The sequence below is a fragment of the Hyposmocoma kahamanoa genome, unplaced genomic scaffold (assembly GCF_003589595.1).
Source record: "Hyposmocoma kahamanoa isolate Upper Pololo Valley unplaced genomic scaffold, ASM358959v1 78, whole genome shotgun sequence".
Classification (NCBI taxonomy): domain Eukaryota; kingdom Metazoa; phylum Arthropoda; class Insecta; order Lepidoptera; family Cosmopterigidae; genus Hyposmocoma; species Hyposmocoma kahamanoa.
In genome coordinates this window covers 18,945,748-18,968,274 of record NW_020653945.1, presented here as the reverse complement: position 1 = coordinate 18,968,274, position 22,527 = coordinate 18,945,748, and the positions used below count along the sequence as shown (strand labels likewise).

The 22,527-nt window shown below is 35.6% G+C and overlaps 1 protein-coding gene across 8 annotated transcripts in view; it reads right to left on the bottom strand.

Annotated features, from left to right (window-relative positions):
- LOC113232821 (anoctamin-1-like) overlaps positions 1-21,958 on the bottom strand; it is a 55,115-nt gene extending 33,157 nt beyond the window's left edge. For 4 of the 8 annotated variants that reach the window (XM_026467646.1, XM_026467648.1, XM_026467651.1 and 1 more), the window contains exons 1-6: positions 21,554-21,958; positions 12,892-12,986; positions 6,576-6,677; positions 4,918-5,134; positions 3,621-3,686; positions 2,798-2,866 (exon numbers count right to left, since the gene is read on the bottom strand). In XM_026467646.1, coding sequence (XP_026323431.1) covers positions 2,798-2,866; positions 3,621-3,686; positions 4,918-5,134; positions 6,576-6,677; positions 12,892-12,986; positions 21,554-21,784 — 780 coding nt within the window. In that variant the 5' untranslated portion in view covers positions 21,785-21,958. The remainder of the gene's footprint in view (positions 1-2,797; positions 2,867-3,620; positions 3,687-4,917; positions 5,135-6,575; positions 6,678-12,891; positions 12,987-21,553) is intronic. The other 4 variants (XM_026467649.1, XM_026467650.1, XM_026467653.1 and 1 more) reach the window with 4 other exon arrangements.
- Between the last annotated feature and the right edge of the window lie 569 nt (positions 21,959-22,527).

Below are 22,527 nucleotides of genomic sequence, written 5' to 3'. Positions count from 1 at the left end.
ATTATTTACTCACCTATATGACTATGAATCTATTAAGTTACTAATCTACCTACTTATACTGAGAAATTATCATGATTAGCGTCTGGTTTTTTTATGTATTTACAAAAATATTAAATGACAAAGTATGACACCTTTCAGACTTGGCATAAACATAATATGTAATCGCCAAGTTTCAAAGTATCAGAGTAATTACGAGGAGTTAAAAAGACTCTACATGAGATCTCGCAACCACAAGCAGGAAACTTGGCTTAATTTTAATAACACCCAAGTCTCCCTAACGTAGTATAAACACCACATGTATAAATAGGTGCACACATACACAAGTCCTGCCCTACCTAATACTCTGACTGTTCTGTTTATTAATTAATTGATGACTTAACACTATTCAATGATACTTATCTACAAAATTACCCCATAAGTTATCAAATTAATTTTCCATGTAAACATCATTTTCCAACAAATTACTAATATTGAATGTTTTTCGCTTTGTGTTTATTAAATAATTGATAATGATATTACCCCGTAAGTAATGAAATAAATTTTCCATATAAATTTAATTTTTTTTATGAAACCAAGTGACGGGACGAACAAGTCGCGCGCCTGGTGGTAAGCGACACGCCAGTCCATAACAGTTGCAGTGCCGCTCAGGGCCTTAAATCGCAAAGGTCTGAGGGCACTAGCACTACGCCCGCAACCCTGAGACATAAATTGACAAGTTCCATGTGCTTGTAATTTCACCATTTAACTGTACCATCATTATCCAATAAAAGAGCAGGAGTTTTAAAAAAATACAACACTTGCTATTGACGTCACAAATTTAAAGGTCCCATATAGTCTACATACTACAGGGAAGTATTGCCACCTTACCTATTTCTGCCGCCAAGCAGAAATGTGAGCATTCCGGTTTGGAAGGGTAAGGGTGCTGGTGAAATAACAGGCACATGGAACTTGTCAACTAATGTCTCAGGGTGACGGGCGTAGTGGCAGTGCCCCTAAGATTTTTACGATTTAAAACTCTGAGTGGCACTGCAACTGTTGTAGACAGGCGTGTCGCTTACCACCAGGCGCATGACTTGTTCGTCTCGTCACTTAGTATTATAAAAAGAAAATACTAACTATTTTGTTAAAAGGGCACGGAATGTTTGGTGAGATGAAAAATGAATTTCTAATTGATTTTCAGCATGTTTATGTAAGTTGTCGATTCTCTACTTCATAGGTAAGTAAATGAAATAATTACAATTTTAATTCTCATGAGTAAAATTAGTACTGTACCACTACTTGTTACGCTCGTGGCCATCGTTACTGTTGTATAAAACTCCAAGTAGACCATAGGAGCGTGTACCAATTACTCGTAAATTCAACTCAAAACGACCACGACTTGCGGTACGTCTAACCTGTTAATTTAAATATTGTACAATTACACGTAAATATAAGTAAATGTTAAGATACACTAACGGATGCTTTAGTGTGCCGTGCAAATACCATCACCATAATATAACCTGTTTCCATATATTATTTATTTTTCTAAAACGCCCGATGGAATGACATTAAATACTGAAAAGTGTCAAAGCGAACCATAGACAGACTTGTACAACGGTTTAATTAAAATATGCATTTATTTCATAGTTTCAAATAACACTGGAAATTATCATGTTGACTTTACTAAACAAATTCCCCTGAGAAGAATGATTGAGAAATGGAAAATAGCTATGCTTCGTGGTAATTATAATGATAGTTGTTACTTGGTTATAGCTATGTACAAATTTGTCTATCCAACGTAACTTATTTTAAACATTAGTGGAAACTGTTTTAGCTAGTGATTGTTTCATATGTGTCAATAACCTCAGTACAGAGTACTAAAAAAACCGACCTCAAAAGTACCTGGAATTACATCTATTTGCCAAGTTTTATTGAAATATGGGGATGTTTAGTTCGCCACTATACAGGACTTGACACAGGAGATAATAAAAATCGGTTCTCACTACTCGAAAGTATATTGAGAGAGAAAAACGCCTTGAATTGAAAAATAGCAAAACCAACCATTAAAATAATTGCTCCTTAAGTAAAATTTAGGCGCCATTTATAAAAATGTGTTCATACGTGATCAGCCACCCTTAGAGATGGATGATTTTCTTCAAAATGAAATAGGATCACTATGGAGGTACCCTCTTTCCAACGAAGAATCATGAAAATCGGTTTACAAATACCGGAGTTATCGCGTAACATACATTAAAAAAACATACAGTCGAATTCAGAACCTCCTCCTTTTTTTAAAGTTGGTTAAAAATAAAATGTATTATATGATGCTGTATGTTTCCCAAATAAATAAAATAAAATAGCATCCATAGCTCTAGCCGCTGACCCACCGAGAGGTAGTAAAAAAATATGCTAATAAGAAACTAATTTCGCCTATTAAACCTGAAACTTAATTTCACATACAATTCAATATTTAAAAAGATCGAAATAATAATAAATATATAAAGAAATAAGTATAATCAATAATCATAAAACGAACATCCACTGTTAAAGTCGTTAATCATGTTTAGGTCCAACACAGACGACGGTAATAATACCATATAACAAAAACTGAAAATATGGATATTGACATTGACGTCAAGAGTCAATCAATGCCAACGATATATATATATCAAGGTTCAAAAAAAATTGTCAACTTTCAGTCTTTTTACGACTCGTGTTACCTATACAGAAAATTAATGACGTCATCAGTGTTGTACCAATGTCAGTAAAGCTGGTTAGCGAAGCGCATGCTCCCAAATGACACAACTCATATGCATACCTTCGACATGTACAAGGCAGCATTCAGTATGGCATTCGTTCTTCCACCTTTGCGTACCTTACTGCAGTCCTATAGACGTTACACATTGTTACTACAGGTACACCAGAGCCTCATTGCAAAAATGTATACCCCTTCTCTATCACTTCTTTAGTTAATGAAAGAGAAGTTTGATTGTATTATATAAGATTCTAGTCAACCTAGTGGACAATATACGACTACATAGTGTACTTTCTAACATATAGAGGCTCTAAAAAAAATAAAACGAGTAGTAGGTCTTAAATGCTGGCGCGTAGAAAGAGATACAATCATTTGATCCGCTCTATCGGCCCACACATTGTCGCACCTAAGGGCCATATCACACAAGCGATATTTAGTCGCAGAACCAGACAAAACAGACGTTGTCATTTCGATAAAGACTTCGATGGTAAAATAAATTAAAAAATAAACCCAAACAAATATATTTTTAACTATGCTTAATCGGTAAAATGACTACCAACCAGTGTGCCACTCTGTCATAAAAAAGCTTGACAAAAAAAATGGGCAGTAACAGTAAAAAAAATTTAAACTTACAGTAAAATCGTGGGGAAAATTTAATTATAAACAAATTTTATTATAAACTTTCGCCAATTTTTAATAAAAGTAGTAAAAACTTTAAAAGCCCCAAATAATATCCCTCTTGCGATAAATTAATAAAAATGTGAACTTTTTTTATAAGGCGTTTTCTACGGAACTATGAAGCGGTAAAGATACTGCCTACCATTAACAAGCATCTCCACAATAATTCAAAAATTTTTATTTTTGTTAAATATTGTACCGTACGTACCTTCATTGGCATTCGAAGTTTAAGAATCTCACTGTAGTCTCGTAATACTTCTAGTGGAGCGTGTATCTGTAGGGAAAAATTATAAACATTGTACTACACACACCTGCAAATTTATCGATTTTAAACCAGTACAACTTATAAATTTTCAACTAATTCACTATATTTAGCTGTGTCACAAAATGTAATAAAAATGCATTTTGTATAATTTCGATTTTTTTCTATAAAACATTGACTAAGGCCGTTGTAAATTGATGTTAAAAGATGTTAATATAATTGTTACTTTATATCTTGATACCTCCACCTAATTTGTTGTAAGTCAAAATACAATTTATTGCTTTTCAACTGAAATATACCTATATATATATACCTATACCTATATTTATATATTTAAAACATGGAACCTATATACATAAAAAAGAATATATTTAAGTTAAAAAGCAAAAAAAGGATTTTTTTTACTTACAACAACTTACGTGTGAGGTATCGACCTAATTTTTATTTATTTAAATACTAACATTAGTCTTTTTATTCTCAATTTGCTGCATGTGCCCGAGTGTGTAGAGTTAAGAACAAATAAAATCGTAAAGCTACATAAACCTGTATAATACTATTGGCATGTCGATTGGCTAGCAGTAAAGCTGCAATATAGCACAATAAAGATAATTTGATCTCCTGGATTAGTCCCTTGCTTTCTACAAGACCCATCGAGAGATGTCGTCATATTATCGAAACTAGTATTATAAATACGAATGTAATTCTATCTGTTACGTTTTCACGCCTTGCTTGCTTTAGTTGAAAGGGCACTAACGACGGCAGTGTAGGCTACTCGAAGTACTTATTCTTTTTTTTTTTTTTTTTTTATACTTGACAGGCAAATGACTCCACTCCACCTGATGTTAAGTGGAAAGTGGTATCCAAACGCGAAGGAACCTAGTGCAGTGATGAAACTCTCACTGCACTAGCCACCTCCACCCTGCCTGCCTACAATATCGAAGACGAAGTCACGGGCACCAGCTAGTCTAGGCTAAATACACGAGGTTATTACATCGGTTATTGGTTATTTATTTATCAAGCGATCAGCTTAAATAGATAACAAATGACTATTATACTCGAAATGTAACATTTTATTCGTGTAAAAAGTGTAACTATAAAAACCCGCAATTTTCTTCATCACACCGAGGGTGGCGCTTTTGATAGAGCCTGTGAACCTCATATGTATGGAGATATTAATATTGGCTAATGCACTATCTATCCACACTAGAACAGTTATTGCATCAGAACAAAAGATTACACTAACCTTAACAAAATGAAGCCCATGGCAGTCAGGTGGCGCATCCCTTTCGAGCTCCAATCCTGCTTCAATGAGATTCTCCTCAAAAACCCTCCTTCTTTCGAGCGCCTCTCGCGTTCTCGCTTCTTCCTTACCCGACTCCCACACCAGCACGTAGTCTATTGAGCGTAAGCCGTCGTTGAATGTCAGGGAGGGATTGTTTAGCACCCCTCCCATCACTATACTGTAATTAGAAATAGAAAAATAAACATGCTGAAATCAACCTGCAAAGGATTACTATGGTAATTAAAAAAGTACTTTATTTCACATTTGGACCACTTATTTCTAGACCAATTAAATGTCGTAACTATGACAAGTTAACAGAGACCTTTAACAAATTAAACCGTAAAAGTCTATGCTAACCAAACTATCTTGGTATAGTTATGGCAACTGAAAACAAATTTTAATGACTTTGCAAAATTATGTACAAGTTTTGGTTAGACACTTGAGTTGTTAGTTGTCGTTGACACGCCGTATGCGATGCCGTGTTAAAAAGCCGTTAGCGCCATATACTCGTACGTATAATAAATATAGTATTCCTTACTTATTTCTACCTCCACCACAGCGACATTGATAGACAAATGGACAAATAACACAATGTACAAACACATACATAAATTATACACCCTCGGAAGACTCGGTCCTGATATTTTCTCAGAGTAAATTCTTTGAGACCAATCCATAATTTGTATAAATTGTTTGATGAATAAATGTGATGGTATACAGAATAAAGATTTTGGATTGTGATTAAAGGATTGTATCTTCTTGCACAGACGCAATCCATTTTCGTGAAATTTGCTATTTTTAATTAGCGTTCTGGTTTTAGGTTAGATCAATCATTAAACATTGTAAAAATAATATAGTAGTAATAGTTAGTGTAGTAATAGTTTATTTCTTTAGCTGTTTACATTTTACAATCATAGTACCAGGAGTCTCCTTTTAAGCATAGCAATGCCTGTGATAGGAGACTCCGCTCTTCCATAACCATAGCTTTCTAATGTATGAACTTATTGTATTTAAAATATTTAAACATTTCAAAAGTTAGATTAATTTGAATAGTGTATTAAGTTGTATGTGTAGCATTAATATTTAATGTGTGAATTTATAGTGAGTGTACAGGTACATGTGTGTGAATGTGTATGAGAGTATATTTGGGAATACTACTGTATGGATCTCAGAAGCGTGTCAACTTCCTCATAATCAAGTAATTCCAACCACTTATATAATATGTTTTTGCGTTCATAATAGGTTTTTTTAAATATGTATGTAACTCTTTATATAATTAATAATGATATTACCAAATACCGTTCAATAAAAATTTGCTACTTCTTTTAATTTTTTTTTTGCTACTTTTTTCTATGTAGTTGTTGCAAATTTTTGTTTTCGGTTTTTAACGACTTTTTTTGCTGTGGCGCCCTCGTTTTTTTTATAAATTTCAACAATAGGAGAATAATAAAAAGTCATAGTTGTATTAACACAACTATAAATTAAATAACTATTTCTTTGTGTGTCTTTAGTGAAAAGTTTGCTTTAACCAGCCGTTTATCTAAAGATTTTAATTTTTATATTCATTTGCAATAAAAAGTATTGTGTTTGATCTCAAAGAATCTCTCGACTATACTTACGAGCAGTGGTTGAGCTCTTTCCCATTACCGACAGCGAGCCCTGCCGGCTCTCCGCACCCGCATTCCTCCGCCGCACGCGTCGATGCTTCACTACCGTTGTCTCTGAAAGTACCCAGGGGATTCCGAACGGTTCACAGCGCATTCTGGTCTTTACCCGACTACTGAGAGCAAAGACAACCAAGCACATGCAATTACATATAGAATAGGTTATTTTAAATGCATTATTGATACTTGAATTATACACAGGGCGTCCGGTAAAGATGTGATAAGCCTTTAAAGGCTTACACTTATAATATAGTTTATGACTGTTAAAAAAAACAGTATACTCCAAGTAGTACCTAAGATATGATTTACTTTTGCCTTTTTTTACGTTTCTGTACACCACGATCACAAATTAATGAATTCAATGCCTCCGTGGCCGAACGGTTATGGACACAGAGGTTCCGGGTACGATTCCCGGGCCGGGAGAAATATTTGTATGGCCTACATTTATTTATCTCCTGAGTTTGGGTGTAATTTGTGGTTGTCTACCTATGTGTGCGTCCATGGCACCCGCGAATCAGGGTTTCCCTAGTGCCCGGCTATGAATGTGTGCGTAAAAAAAATGCAAAAGCAGCAAATTTGACTAAAAAATTAAGTTTTCAAAATTAAAACATTTCTGTCTGGAATTGTACCTAACCATTGAGGCTCATAAAAAACCATATTAGACAAATATTTAAAATTATTTACAGCAAATGTTGATGAAATGATTTAGGTCTGGCAACGTTTCAAGTGAATTCAATGATAATGATCAAGTTTAAATAACAATTCAGTGCAGGGTTTCTTAACCTGTAGTCCATGGACCTCTAAGGGAACCGTGTAATGAACGAAGGGGGTCCATGACGAGCCTACCTAAGATTTGAGCATTGAGCATTAATATAAAATTGGTATACATTACGTTGTAAGTAAAAAGGTGCAGTGCACGTGACCTGTTTGAATTTTCGCCCTTTGACGGCTATCCATTATAGGAACGAGAGAGACGCGCATTAATGCAATCCGCGAGCCTTTCTTATTTCACTTACTATTAAAAATTCTATAAAAAGAATACTTGTTAATCTAACCGAAAAGGGTAAAATTTTGAGAGGGGTCCATGAGTAAAAAAAGGTTAAGAAACAATGGTCTAATGCTTTGTCTAGCTCATGTTACATCCATGACATGATCTCCTCGTATTTTTCCGTATTCTCTCATTTTTGCTTTACTCCCATCTGGTTTCAAGCGAAAGAATTGATGTATCACGTACACCGGTACTAGGAATATTATAGCAATCCTGGAATGCGGTTATATTATGTAAGTATGACCTACTAAGGCGACAATTTATTTCAAAATTATTCAACTTTCAACGAATTACAAGTCGCGGAGCAACACACGTGCAGACTTGTGTGTGGTGGTGAATCCTCTACACGGCCGCAGCGACAACGACATACAGTGTAGTTAGTGTACATTGAAACGGTTCCAGTCTCCTTTGCACGAATTATTTATGTCATGGTTATTATTAGGCCTATTATGGAAAAAGAGACAGCTAATGTTTGTTTTGTTCACATAATAATACATGCTTCTATATTTTATTTTAATGAATATTATGATATTTTTACTAACATGATTTGCATAATACATATTTTGTGAAAGTACTCCACTATAAATTCGAACAAACACAAAGAAAAATTCCTTCGATCTGGCTGGATAAGGCTGTAGAGCTAGCACAACAGGGCGCGACAGCGACATGAAGCGCTAGATACTGCTATTCTCGCATAAAGATCCCGCGCCTTGTCGTGCTAGCCGTACTTAACTACTACTTGGAAAAGAAAACTCTTCCATACGTTTCTCACAGATGACGCTACGGCAAAAAAGTCGTTAAAAAACAAACACCTGCAAACGAGCACGTAGGGATATTCGTAAGGTCTGCTGACTCGTTCTGTAGCACAGTTGGGAGAGCGATAGCCCAGGTACGGCAATATCGCTAGATCGGGTCCAGCCGGATGGAAAGAGTTTTTCTTTGTTTGATCTTTGTATCAATAATAAATACATGCTGCTGTTTATGTTTGTGCTCTTAGATTATTTCGCTGCATTATCCTATAGTAGCTCAAACGCTACCTTCGAGGAGCCACAAAAACTAATATGAAGAAATCGTGCACATAACTCTCATGGGTCCTTTTGAGGCGTCATCTATAGGCACAATATTGAACTACTAGCCAGGACCTGCCAATAAATTCTTCTTCTTTCTGCTTATTGGAGATTTTCGATTCCGTTAGTATAAAGTTTTCCGCTTAGTAATTTTAGAACGGGACGGTGCGCGAGACGCGAAATCACGCGCGCGGTTGCGGAGACCACAGACATATATCTAGATAAGACGCCGCAAGTGTACATACTTGGCGTACCCAAAGTAAGTGAAATTCACTTACTTGCCGCTGCTACACTTCAGAACGCGCTCGATCGTTATCGTAGATAAACACCAGTCGAAAACGCGAAAAATGCATAATTGTGCCATTATAAACTGCAAAAGCACCATAAATGTGGTAAACGGGTAAACAGGGACGTTTCCTTCCACGGGCAAGTGATTTTGTAATCAGAAGATATATAATTTATTTTAAAAACAATTATTTTGGTTTTGTACGAATTTCGCGAAAACAAATATGCAACCGAATGTATGCCTCATGATTTGTAATACATTGCGGCTTATACTTGGTGCGATATATTTGTGATCCTTTGTTAATACGCTATGAATATCGAACGAACGCATCCAGTTTCGTGGTACGGCCACTTGTACATTTCTTTGGTCAAATTTAACATTTAGTGATGTATACGTTAGGCAACACTGTTCTTGATTCTGATCGATTTTGAAAACAGAGGGACGAAAATTATTATGACCTTGGCAATATTATAAAAATGTTCCATACCTCTTTTGTTATAACGTTATCAGTAATATCTGTGTTTACGCGTATTCCGTTCAATCAATCGATTTAGAGCGAGCGGAAGGTTTCCTTCACTAAATAGCTCTTGTGACGTCATAGTGTGTACAAAAAATGTGGCACGCTTGGTTTTTATACAAATTGCTGTACTGGCATCGTCTATCTAGATATGTCTGTGGCGGAGAAGCAGGTCTGCGTCAATGCGCGGTTTTAACTGCGCGGGGGCAGCGGTCTAGCGGCCCCACGCCACTCAAAGTGCTCACTTCGTAGTTGATCGCCGTAGTGATTGTACATGTACATGTACATTCTATGACAAGAATGGTTAACTCATTCAGTACGCTGCAGTTTGCAGCTGCCTATTTGGTTTTTGTTTACTCAAATAAAAAGGCACCGAAGATGTTGCATACATCCCTTTTTGCGAACCAGAGCGATAAATGGATCATTTCAACTTCATTACAAAGCTTTAAGAAAATATGAAAATAAATTTTTCAACTACACACGTATGTCAAATGAATTCTTTGATTGTTTGTTAAGAATAATCCGAATGACAATTAATGGACTAGATACAAATTGATAAAAAATCTACGCGGTAGTGCGGAGCGCAGTGTGCCATACCCTGCGACTGCCTGAGGTACGCCGCGCCTCTCGGGGCGGGGGCGCGGTAAAACCGCGCGCGCCGCGGTCTGCGGCCTCGTATTCCAGAACTGTACTCAATGCTCAATTCAGGATTTGAGCACACTTGAGTATGATTTTAAGCACTGGAAATACTACCCTAATGGCAAGGACTTGAGTATGATTTTCAGTGCTCACTGTAATACTCAAGTCCTGACTTGAGTATTGAGTAGAGTTCTGGAATACGACCCTTAAAGTCGTAGAAAATCGTACTACGAAAATCACTACTAATACATCACTATTAATACAAAGTAAAATATCACTGTTGCATATTGTAATTGGAATTTAATTGTCTATGTCAAGCCGTAGACATAAAGATTAAGCGCGAAACAAATTGACAGTAGGGGTCGTATTCTAGAACTCTACTCAATGCTCAAGTCAGGATTTGAGTATGGTTCAAAGCACTCGAAATCATACTCAAGTCCCTGCCATTAGGGTCGTATTTCCAGTGCTTGTGTTTCCAGTGCAATCCTGACTTGAGCATTGAGTAGAGTTCTGGAATACGACCCTCAGTGTGTTGGACGGCGTGTGGTTTCCACTCAAACTGAGGCACTTCAGTACAACGTTAAAAAACGCAGCTCCGCGCTCCATCGCGAGACGCGGTGCAGTGTGTTAATCGCCTAAATATTGGTATTTAAGTTTGAAAGCAAAATCTGATGAATTATTAATAGTCATGGTACAAAAGTTGTTTCTGCGAGATTGTTTATCATCATCATCATTTAGCCATACGATGCCCACTGCTGGGCCACAAAAATCCCTGTATACTCACAAACAACAACGACAAAGGGAGAATTAACATAATTTATAAAGTGAATCGTTATTAATCTGTATGCAGTAGTCATTCAGAGCGTCGTATTATATTTTGTTATTTCACCTATAAAGTAAGTACGAATATTTATGTAAGTATTTATTTACACATGAACATTCAATTAACACGATAGCGTTTAGCTAAAATAGCTTTTACGTCAAATCATTTTAACGGATATAAAATAGTGACGTTTCTTTGATTTACATTAACACTAGTGTTAATGTAAATCAAAGAAAAAAAATCTAGTGTTAATACCTAGGTATTTAGTATTATAAATAAAGTGTATTTAGTTATTTTAAAACGTAAGCTCATTAACATTCCTCTAGGTAAATCTAAAACAAAACAGGATAATTAACGAAAAATGCATAAACAACACAAAACACTAAAATAAATTATTTTTAACAACACATTACAACACTGAACAAGGAATAATTACAGTCAAATCAATTGATTACCATAAAAACAAAACAGTACTGCGAACAAATGTAACAAAAAACATATCAATGACACGCAATTCAATGACAGAAGCACTTAGCACTTTAACGCCACCACCTTATAACGTACAGGCAATTTATAAAGAATAAGCTCTTTTTAAAAAGACCATGTAACAGATAGAAAATCAAATAAATCATAATTAACGTAAGAGTAGTGCGTTACACTGATAAATGTGAAGAAATAAAGGTTATATCAGAAGATAGTTCATGTACACATGAAGAAGAAACTTAAGTCCTGTTAATGATCGACAGCAAACTAAATCGTGTATTTAAACGTCTGACATAAGAAAGATTTATCGAAAAGTATATGCAGAAAATACTTAAAAAGCAAACACGTAAATAATTTTAAACATTTTAATGAATTTAAGATCAACGCGATATAGATACAATACAGAGATGCAACATGATATTATATATGTAGTTGGTATAACGCGGCTCTCTCACATAGCTTATAACTACATCGCACACAAAACCAAATGCTGTCGTAACTGAAAATTGCGGAATTGAGAAGACACCATTTGAAAATTTGAATAAACTGAATGAAACCAGAACGAAAATGTATGTACATGTAAATGTACATGTTCTCGTACGTAAAAAAAATATTAAGAATGACGTAAAAATAAAAATAATCACATTATTCGCAATCCATTCAGTATTTTTTTAATTTTTAAATCGTGTTTTCTCAATTCTGCAATATTGAGTTACGACAGTACTTGATTTCATGTGCGACATGCTCTAAGGGTTCTCTAGGTAAAGTCGTGCTGTACGAGTCAATAACACGTAATTCCCGTTCTCGTGAGGCAAAAGCACTGCGACTTTGTGTTGTTGCAATATACAGGGTACAGGGTAGTGTTGTAATTACTTTTTAAATATTGTTTATGTAAGTGGCCAGTTCCGGAAACTTATAGTGCGACCTATGTATATCATGGTTATGCCATACGGACGGAAAGTACCTACTTTAAATATTGTAGATAGCTATTTTGCTTCTTAGAGACATTAATATTATTCAGTTTTCAACTTTGTTTAATTTTTTATTAAATTGTATGAACTTGAACGTTGTTCCTTTAATTTAATTTAAGATACTATGTTACTTAAAAGGAATAAATCCTTGTAATTTCGATGGGCATCATAAAAATACAGGTGTTTATTTTTTTACGCTTCGCTTCCCAGTTGAGACAAGAAACTTTTAAAATCTTTGTATCCAATGTTACTTTTAATGTCATCATGAGATAGAATATCGTATTTACAATATTTGAAGTACTTTGCATCAGTGTTGCATAGCCGTGGAACAACCAATGTGTAAAAAGTATTCAAACTCGTTTTCGATAAAACTTTCTTCAGAAACATGTTTAGTCAGCGGGTGAGTCAATGAGTGCGGGGATGTGCAAGGCACTCACCGATCGGTGTTCATGTCCTGCGAGAGATTGTCCTGGTAATTGCTGAGCACCGACATTGCCTGCAGGTCCGTCTTCTCCGTCGCCTCCTTCTCCGCCTGGCCCAAACAGTTGCAATATTTGGCGATACAATCAAACACTAGAGAATCAAAAACGTACCACAAATGGCTGATTCTTCAACAGGACTTAGACATACACGAGTCAAACCAGATGAACCATGAAAAAGGACGTACTTATACGAGGACATTATTTCAATTCGCAACAAAAAACATTGTCGGTCCGTGTTCAAGCACATTGTTCTTTTATTGTGGACTTTTATGACACAACAAAATTTGCCATTTAATGACACATTCGAATTCGTTATACCTTTAAAGGTCTATCCATACATATCCGGGACGTGGACGGGCCGTGCTCCGTCAGGAGCTCAAAAAAATATCGTTGCGTATATTTTGTATGAACTCGTCCACATACGTCCGTGCCGGCGCCGGGACGGGGCCGCAGTTCATACAAACTAACACGCCTCATCCACGTCCCGGGCACGTCACTGACGTGTGTGGATAGTCCTTAAATCGTCGCGTAAAACAACGACCATACCCACATAAAACAAGACTTTACATTGTATATGTATTTATATAGTTATATAACCGTTACGACTGCTTTACAACATTGCAGACTGATATGTAAAAAGAACTTGCAGCAAAGATTGCAGATTTCCAAGAACACTTCGTTTAGAGACACAAACAACATAGAAACTGTACACTAAAATTCTCTAGGTTCACAAACATAGCTTAAGAAAATAAGACTCGTTAAAAAACACAGGTCATACGTTGCATTTCCCACGTTTATATCTACGAGCACTTAATAATACTACATCATATATCACGTAAAATAACAGTTGAAACAACCATCGTGGAACCATATGTTGAACAGTAAACATCATTCAATACTGGGAAAAACGTCGAAAAACGCAACCGACCTTGCTTCGTTCACACGGACACCACTGATTCATCTTATTAAGAGACCAAAGTTAGATAAATGTAGCTGATATACCTACATTTTATAATTCTCAGATAAAAGATAAGGAAGGAGATTGAATAACAGCCTTAGAGTAAGTGCGTAGAATTAGAATCAATTTGTTGCTACACTATTTATTCTATTTATGAAAAGGTTTGGCTATAGTTAATTCGTCATAATAGTAAATTGTATATTGAAGTGTACCGCGCGCACCTTCATTGTGGCTTATTACAGCCAATTTTAGTGTACAGCTAAGAACAAAAGTACGTTCATACTTGAAGTGGGAGAGCAGAATACTTAACGTTGAACTTTAGTGCAATATTATACAGCTAAGTATGACGACGCAGTGAAGGTTGAACCTTGGTTAAGAAACTTAATCGTCAGAGTTTATTGCGGATTTGGTGAATGGTTTTCGGCGTCAGAGTGCAGGTCGATTTTTTTAATTTTTATGATACCAAGTGCCGGAATGAACAAGTCGTGCGCGTAGTGGTAAGCGACACGCCTGTCCATAACAGTTGCAGTGTTGCTCAGAGCTTTAAATCGCAAAGATCTGAATCTGCGCCCGTCACCCTGAAACATAAGTTGACAAGTCCCATGTTCCTGTAATGTCACCAACACCCTTACCCTTCAAAACCGGAACGCAGCAATTCTCACATTACTACTTGGCGGCAAAAATAGAAAAGTTGGCAGTACTTCCCTGGAGGAACTCTTTCACAAGGAGCTCAGTTGGACGGATCGAAAGGAAAGTAAATAATGGAGAAACACTACACCGGTACAAAAAACACAACACTAATAGAATCTACTTCGCAGTTTTCCTTTATAATATCTTTGGAACTACAAGATCTTCCAACTAAATAACTAATTTTAAGTCTTCGTTCACAAACTAACACTAATGTTGTCTGGAAACACACCATATTTGATGAAAACACTATTCGAGAATGCGACAAAATTGACTAAAAAGATATGCTATGCTATACATTGAAAATATTCATATTAACGCCATAGAAAATATTCAAGCCAGAATGATACTCAACTGTAATGAAATAAGAGTGAGATGCTTAGCAGTTCGCTGTATGTGTACATAGTTAACAAATGAGTATACGTTATTGCACTTAACTTTATTAGTTAACTGTCCTGGGGATTGGCGTGACGAATAGTTAAATATTGACTTTTTGTTAACACTACTTCTAAGAATAAATTTGTAAGAACAGGTTTTAGACATTTCGATGACCAATTGTATTTTGTAACTGATTGTAGTGGGAAATACGGAAGGAAAACGTATGCGTATTCACATACCAACAAAAATCAAGATGACCGATCAATTGAAAATAGTATCGTCCTCTTTAATTTTATTATGATCAGTCCTTCATACAAACTTTCGTCCTCTATTTCACCCCTTTCAGATTTAGTTCTGGGACAAAAGTAGTCTATGTCCTTAGCCTAGGTCCCTTCAATCTCTACACCAAAATTGATCAAAATTGGTTCAGCGTTTAGGCGTGAAAACCCAACAGACAGAGTTACTTCTGCAATTATAAGTCACACTTCTATTAGAAGATTTTCTTTGGTTTTAACCCCTTTCCAAATTCTTAAATTTGTATCCTAATATTGCCTGGGAGAATTGCAACTTAGCAATGAGAGCGCCTGTTGTACATTAGGTTATTCTGTGACATTTAATGTTATATGTTGTCGTTGTTTTTTAAAATGCAATAAAGAATTTTTCATTCATTCCTCTCAAATTTACTTGGTCGTATAATACCCAGAACGCCCAGACCACAAATAATTGAAAACGTTTATTTCCCAAATTGGTTCTACCGGGTATCCAACCCGGGTCCTCCTCATCCAGCGTTCACAAACCGTTGGGCCACTGAGATCGTCAGACATTAAATCGAACGATCCTGACACTTGTCGAAAATTCTCGTTCCAAAATGTTTTTTACGGTAGTATTGTATGAACACAGGGCTTTTTCTGACCGTTTCAGAGGTTGACCAATTTAATTTCATGTTAGAGTTCGTCCAGAGAAATGTTGCCACCTCACCTATTTCTACCGCCAAGCAGTACTATGAGCATTACTACTTTTTGTTTAGAAGGGCAAGAAGGTTGATGGTTCAACTACAGGCACATGGGACTTTACAACTTATGTCTCAGGATGACAGGCTCAGTGGCGGTGCCCCTCAGATCTTTGCGATTTAAAACTCTGAGCAGCACCGCAGCTGTTATGGACAGGCGTGTTGCTTACCACCAGGCGAACTTCCTTACCACATAAGGAAGGAAGCTGAAATAGTCTGAACAATTTCCTGTAAAATTAATATTATTTATTATAATACAAAGAAATATTCGGTTAAAAAATAATAAAGTGAAATAATAAACAAATAAACATTTGTAAAATAAGCATATTTTTGAAAGACATCTGACATCTGTTCAAATAGACTTCATTATTACAGACGGAAAAGTTGTAACTGATCAAAGATGTCGAATATATTTGAAAATTTTAATTACTTTCTTATTCACGTGTTTTATGGTACTAATACCTAGTAATAAGTGACCTAATAATTTAAACAACACATAATGTACCTTTTTATCACACTTAACCCTAACTGGAATTCTAACGTGCAAGACTCTAGGGCGGTAATTTTGTTTTCTTAATTTCCATGCTCCCGCCACTCGCTAGGAGCGCGTACAAACTGCCAATTCGGTTGTCGCCACACGTCATAATGTAATTTGTTAATTTATTTACGTAATTTTCCTTTTTTATTTAACTTCCTTACAAGTGTGATGAAAAACATTGTATGCCACACGGATAGTACAGCAATTACAAACGTTCACGCCCATTAAGCCCTCATCTTTGGCTAAAAAACTCATTTTAGTTTCAATGCCAAAGACAATACTTTACTCTGACAAAAATGCAAAAAACTAAATACAATACTTAATTCTTTTTTTTTATAAATAATACATGCTTGGCCACAATACACCTGATGTTAAGCGACGAGTGACTGACGATGGTACGCGTTTGCCTTAAAAATGCTTATTCACTCTAGCCTTGAATAGCCCCAAATTGTACTTTTCGGGAAATACAGATAGAGTATTACATTCCTTTGCCGTACGCATCAGAAAGGAGGAAGCCAAGCGCTTAATGCGAATGGGTGGTATATCAACGACATAAGGATGGAGTGTTCCGAACCTTCTAATCCACCGAAGGAGAAACGGTGAGAGTGGAACTAAATTGAAAAGTTCCTGCGCACAGTCCCCGTAATGTATTCGATAGAAAACCGCCAAGCAGGCTACTTTTCTGCGATAGTCGAGATTATGTTGCCCCGACTCCACAAGAGAGTTGTTGTTAATAAGACTCTGCTTTTCGCTGATAATGGGCTGAGCCGTCCCAAAGGTGGCAGCAGTATTCCATACACTATCGATCTTGTGCTTTATACAGATTTAAAAGCTGTTCAGGTGTGAAATATTGCCTGACCTTGTGAAGTATGCGTAGTTTTTTGGCAGCAGTTTTTGCCAAACCCTCAAGCCCAAAGCGCGCAAAGTTAAAGTTGTCACTTTTCGCCACGGATACGTCTCGGAAAGTCGGAATAAGGAGTAGAGCACTCCGTTTTGATGACAAAAGACACGCCTGTGTTTTAGCCCCATTAATCTTGACTCTGTTCACATGTCCCGAATCGGCAGCCGCTTTCACGCTCAGGTTCAGCCGGGTGACCATCGCCACCAATTTATACCGGATTTCTACAAATATTCAAATATTTCAGTCGCATTGGTAATTTCTTACTCAGAACACAATTAACCTTGACGTTATAAAGATCTTATTTTAAGTAAAGTACTAATAAAAAGCAAAGATACCAACTTGAACAGACTTCTAAAATCTTGTGCAAATTTCATCGGTTCAACATAAACAAAACACAGTGAATCATTGGCTGCTGCACAGAAGGTTTACATTACAGGCAGTGGCGCTAAAACTTTTACAAGGCTGTATTATAATATAATACCATTTCCACAAGCGACATTGCTTTTATCATCAGCCCCAATAAACCAGACCATTGCTGGTCAAGTAACAAAATAATTTCTGTATTACTAAAATTCTCTAATAAAACTCTGAGGGGAATTATGCACGATTCTGATAAGGCAGTGCAGGTTCCCTGTATTAAATAGGACCATACATGTGATCCAAATACATAAGTTGAAACTGTCTTTCTAAACTCACAAGTTTAATACAGTGATTATGATGACTTAAGGTCATCTCATCACTTACACCGGTTCGCCTTATGACGCCCGACAAGGCAACGCACCGGCTCAAACTATATAGAATGGAGTTTTTAATTAGGCCGCACAACATGGCCTGTTCTGCAAGGGGCAGCGCGGTAAAAACCAAGATAGATCTTTATTGAGGCATTGTACTTTTTTGGAGACCTATAGTATTTCATTAAGCTTTCTTGGCTTGGAGACATCGAAAAGTTTCATACTTTCGTCAATTTCAAGTCTGGGTAAAACACTGCCATATTGAAAAGTATGCATAAAAACTAACCATTTTAGTTTCGCTTTTATTTTACACACAATGTTAAAACTTTACTAAATTTGATAACGCTTGGCATTGAAATACTTTAAAATAAGGTAATGGTTATTTAAGTGACAATGATAATGAACGCTCTGCTGGAACATTTTTTTCAGAAACTATGTCAATTATTAAAATTTACTGCGTTGTTAGTAGGTTCGTCGATCTTCGAAAAACATCAATTTTAAACGCTATTTTCCTAAAATCTGGAACTGGCAAAGTATGCTATCGAAAAGTCACATAAAAGCTGACTAGGGCCAATTGTTGATTGCAACCAGTCGCGACAAATTCCCGTCATCTGAATAGAGCTCAAAAGACTAAAAGAACCCAAAATAGAGATAACTTTCAAAATAAATAGCTGACAACAAAACATTTATCCTACAAACACAAAAGAATTTTCACAAAGGTTGGCAAACACAGGCAGGGCATGTTTCTCTCAACAGGATGCCAATATGGTAGCTGTTTAAATACATTTGCTGATAAGAGCCCCATGAGATCATCTGTACAGTATACTAATGAGCTAACATAGCTACATGAAATACAAATTATTCATTATTATTATAATTGGCATTACAATTGTTGAATGGCATTATTGAAATACCTTAAAAGTATTAAGTACTCTATTATTTTAATATCTACAGTTTTGAGAAAACATAACAACTCGATTTGTTTTTTTTTTTTTTTTTATTATGCTACTTAGTGAATGAGCACTTGGGTAAAATACGAAATTGAATTAAATTAGCGGTTTAATAAATATTGTTTTTTTCTGCAAGGAAAATAGGCAATGTATGGTATGGTATATTGTAACGAACTGGTATCTGCAACTTGACCACTACGCGCGTGTGGTATAGGCGATGTACATACAAAAAAAAGCTTACTTTCTCCTAAGCTTTTGTTATATATGTGACAGGCAGATGACTCCACTCCACCTGATGTTAAATGGAAAGTGGAGTACAAACGTGAAAGAATCTAGTGCAGTGTTGATACAATCACTGCCTAGCCACCCCCACCCTGCATGCCTACAAGATGCCTCTTCAAGATTCAAACAATAAAGCAATTGAGGATAGTTTATTATGTCATTTCATAACTGAATTATAAATTGAATTGCAGAACAACCGAGATAATATGACAGGAGGAACAGGTGTGTTTGTAAATAAACATGAGCCTATTTTACAACCAGAACTTACCACAAAAACTGCACTTCATACATACATTACATAGATATACACTTAAAAAGGCATATTCACAGATAAATGAAGCTAATATGTATGTTCATAGACAATGGAAAAAAGAAAGGAGTCAGTTAAATTATTTTCAACTCAATCATATGGTGAAAATAGACAGCTATGTAAAAATTGGCAGCATTCCAAAGCAACAGCATAGTGAAAATAAACAACACATTTCAATATTGTTATTCAAAGACAAGAAGGCTTAATAAACAAAGCTGTCACTTAATAAACTATGCTTATTTTTTAATTCAAAGCCACTATTTACTCAATGCAAAGTCCATTGCACAAACATCCATTGACTTCCATGCCTTAAATAACATGCTATCTCAAGTTTTGCTTTGATAAAGAAAAGGATACTGTTATAGTCACAGACACTTTAAATTTAAAGAACATATCTACAATTTTTTGTCAAACACTAGGCTTTATACCAGATTAAACACCAATTACCATTTCTTGTAGCATAGACCATTGTTGGTGTCAGTGGGCAAAATTATTTCTATAAAATTACGCAAGATGCAAAAAAGACTGAAATAGGCAGGAATAACCTCCAAATACTGACTAAAACGGACTGTCATAGGTAACCAAAATGTTCAACCTCAAACTAAGCAAGAGCAAAAACTGACACCATGAAATGAATATGACACCCCCAACAAAATGCTGCTTTCTATTAGGCATACAAATTCACTCCACCAGCACTAGCAGAACTGTAATACTGTAATAATCGCAAGGATACCTTGTATGCCTCTGCCAGAGGTGGTCAACACAATCACGGCTAAGGAGATCCTACAACTCTTTAATTCTATTGATCTTGACTCTGAGGTATAATGAGTCAAAATCACACTGAATAAGTCATCATAATGAATAATAATAATGATAAGGTCCAAATATCATTGAAATAGGTAATTAACAAGTTGCTTACAATATTCAATCTCACATTTCTTCCTTGCATGTTAAAGAAAATATTTAACATAATGTTTTGCAAATTGTATGTACTGTGAATTGGAATGTACTTAGGTAAATTAATGAATAATAAATCTAAGGTATATCAATTAATGAAAAATAAGGTAAATACTTCAATTAATGACTCAATTCATATTTTTGTAACTATAGTTCAGAATAGATTGGTTTGCATTTTATGTGACTGATACCACCTCTGTCAAACATGATCATGGGACCTAAGAAGAGGAAGAGCGGAAAATGTTGTTGGTTTGTTTGAAAAACCAAATATACTATGTTTTTTTTAAATGGGACAATAATGGGAAATCCCAAGCCATAGAGGATACATGGAAATTGTCTAAGGAACCATTCAGTCTTTTTTTGTGAAAATAATTTGGGCATAGCAAATTTTTTGATCATGTGTGTGTGTCCTGTGCCCGTAAAATGAATAAAATTGATCAACATTTTTTTTAGTACTGATCGACTCAGTTCATGAAGGGATCATTTAATTGTTTGGGATAAAAAAAATCATGACAGCAAAAGTTGATCAAATTTCATAAAATATTTTTTCATACAAAATGATGAATATCAATTTTACTCATTTTATGGACAACTCACGGTTGACCAAAAAACTTGTTCCAAATTGACTGTGCCAAAATTATTTTCACAAAAAAAACTTAGTGGTTGCTAAGACAGTTTCCTTGTATCATAAGCATTCGAAATGTTGATTAAACCAAGGAGCAGAAATATTTATGTGCATTCATGACTCAAGTTCAAACTAACCCAGTACAAAGCAAACACATACTTTAATAAAGCTCATTAATTTATATTAGTATCCAACACAAAATATTTCAGAGAAGAACGCATAATTCAGGTCTCGAGGTAACTTCGATAAAAGTTCTGTTTAAAATAATTATAAAGCAAAGGGTAAACTCACTTCGAGGAAAGCTCCATCTCCACTTTCGAATAGTTGTTTGAACGCAAGCTCATTGCGCTGAGCGTCAGTCAGGAATAATTCAGTCTCAGCAACGTCAGATCTTCTATGGTGCAGTTTCACGCTCCCAGCATAAATCGGAGTCGCTATCTTAGGTGTAAATACATTTTCTTCAACTTTCTCAAGCAACGGTAGCGGTATATCCTCCTCGAGAGATGGATCGCCGTCAGACATCACAGAACCACTCAATACCGCCACACGGACATAGCCAGGACGATGACTTCCTCACAATTAGTCAGACCGAAGTTCAATAGCAATAAAAATCTGATTTTCACTAGAATGTGTATGTACACGGCAGCTTAGTGTAGCAAAAAATTGATAGTGGGTATGCACAATAACGCGTAAATTATTATTCAATATTTACAGTACAAAATACCCCCAAATTATAAATAAATAAATAGGAAATCCTGAAACTAACTTCAGCCCACCTTCAAAGAAATGGAGCGAGTGAGAGAGAAAGGACGACTAAAAAGGAAAAAGATAGAGGATACCTGTATTTGACTTCAGTATACAGATTTCTAAAGACAGTATAAGAAAAATCGACTCGATTACTATCAAAACAAAAGTATTTTAAAAACCTGTCTCTAAATCAAAATTTATATTTAAAGAGCAGTTCTTCATCTCATTGATTACCTTTCCATCTTGAAAAATATTTAGGTTGAGTATCTAGTATTATTCAATATCTATCTAACACACTGACATACAGTCTCCTTAAGCGGTCCTTGTAAACGCGAGAGTTATAAAGTATTGCAATTTAGCAATACATTTTACTACCAGAGAATATTTTCTATGTCCTATTCTGTTACAAAATTTGCCATAAAAGTATTTTTCACCATGCGAATGTAAAAAGAAAATGTTTTAATTTGTTTAAAAGTACACTACATAACGCAATTGTAAAATGTTATTAACAAAAATAT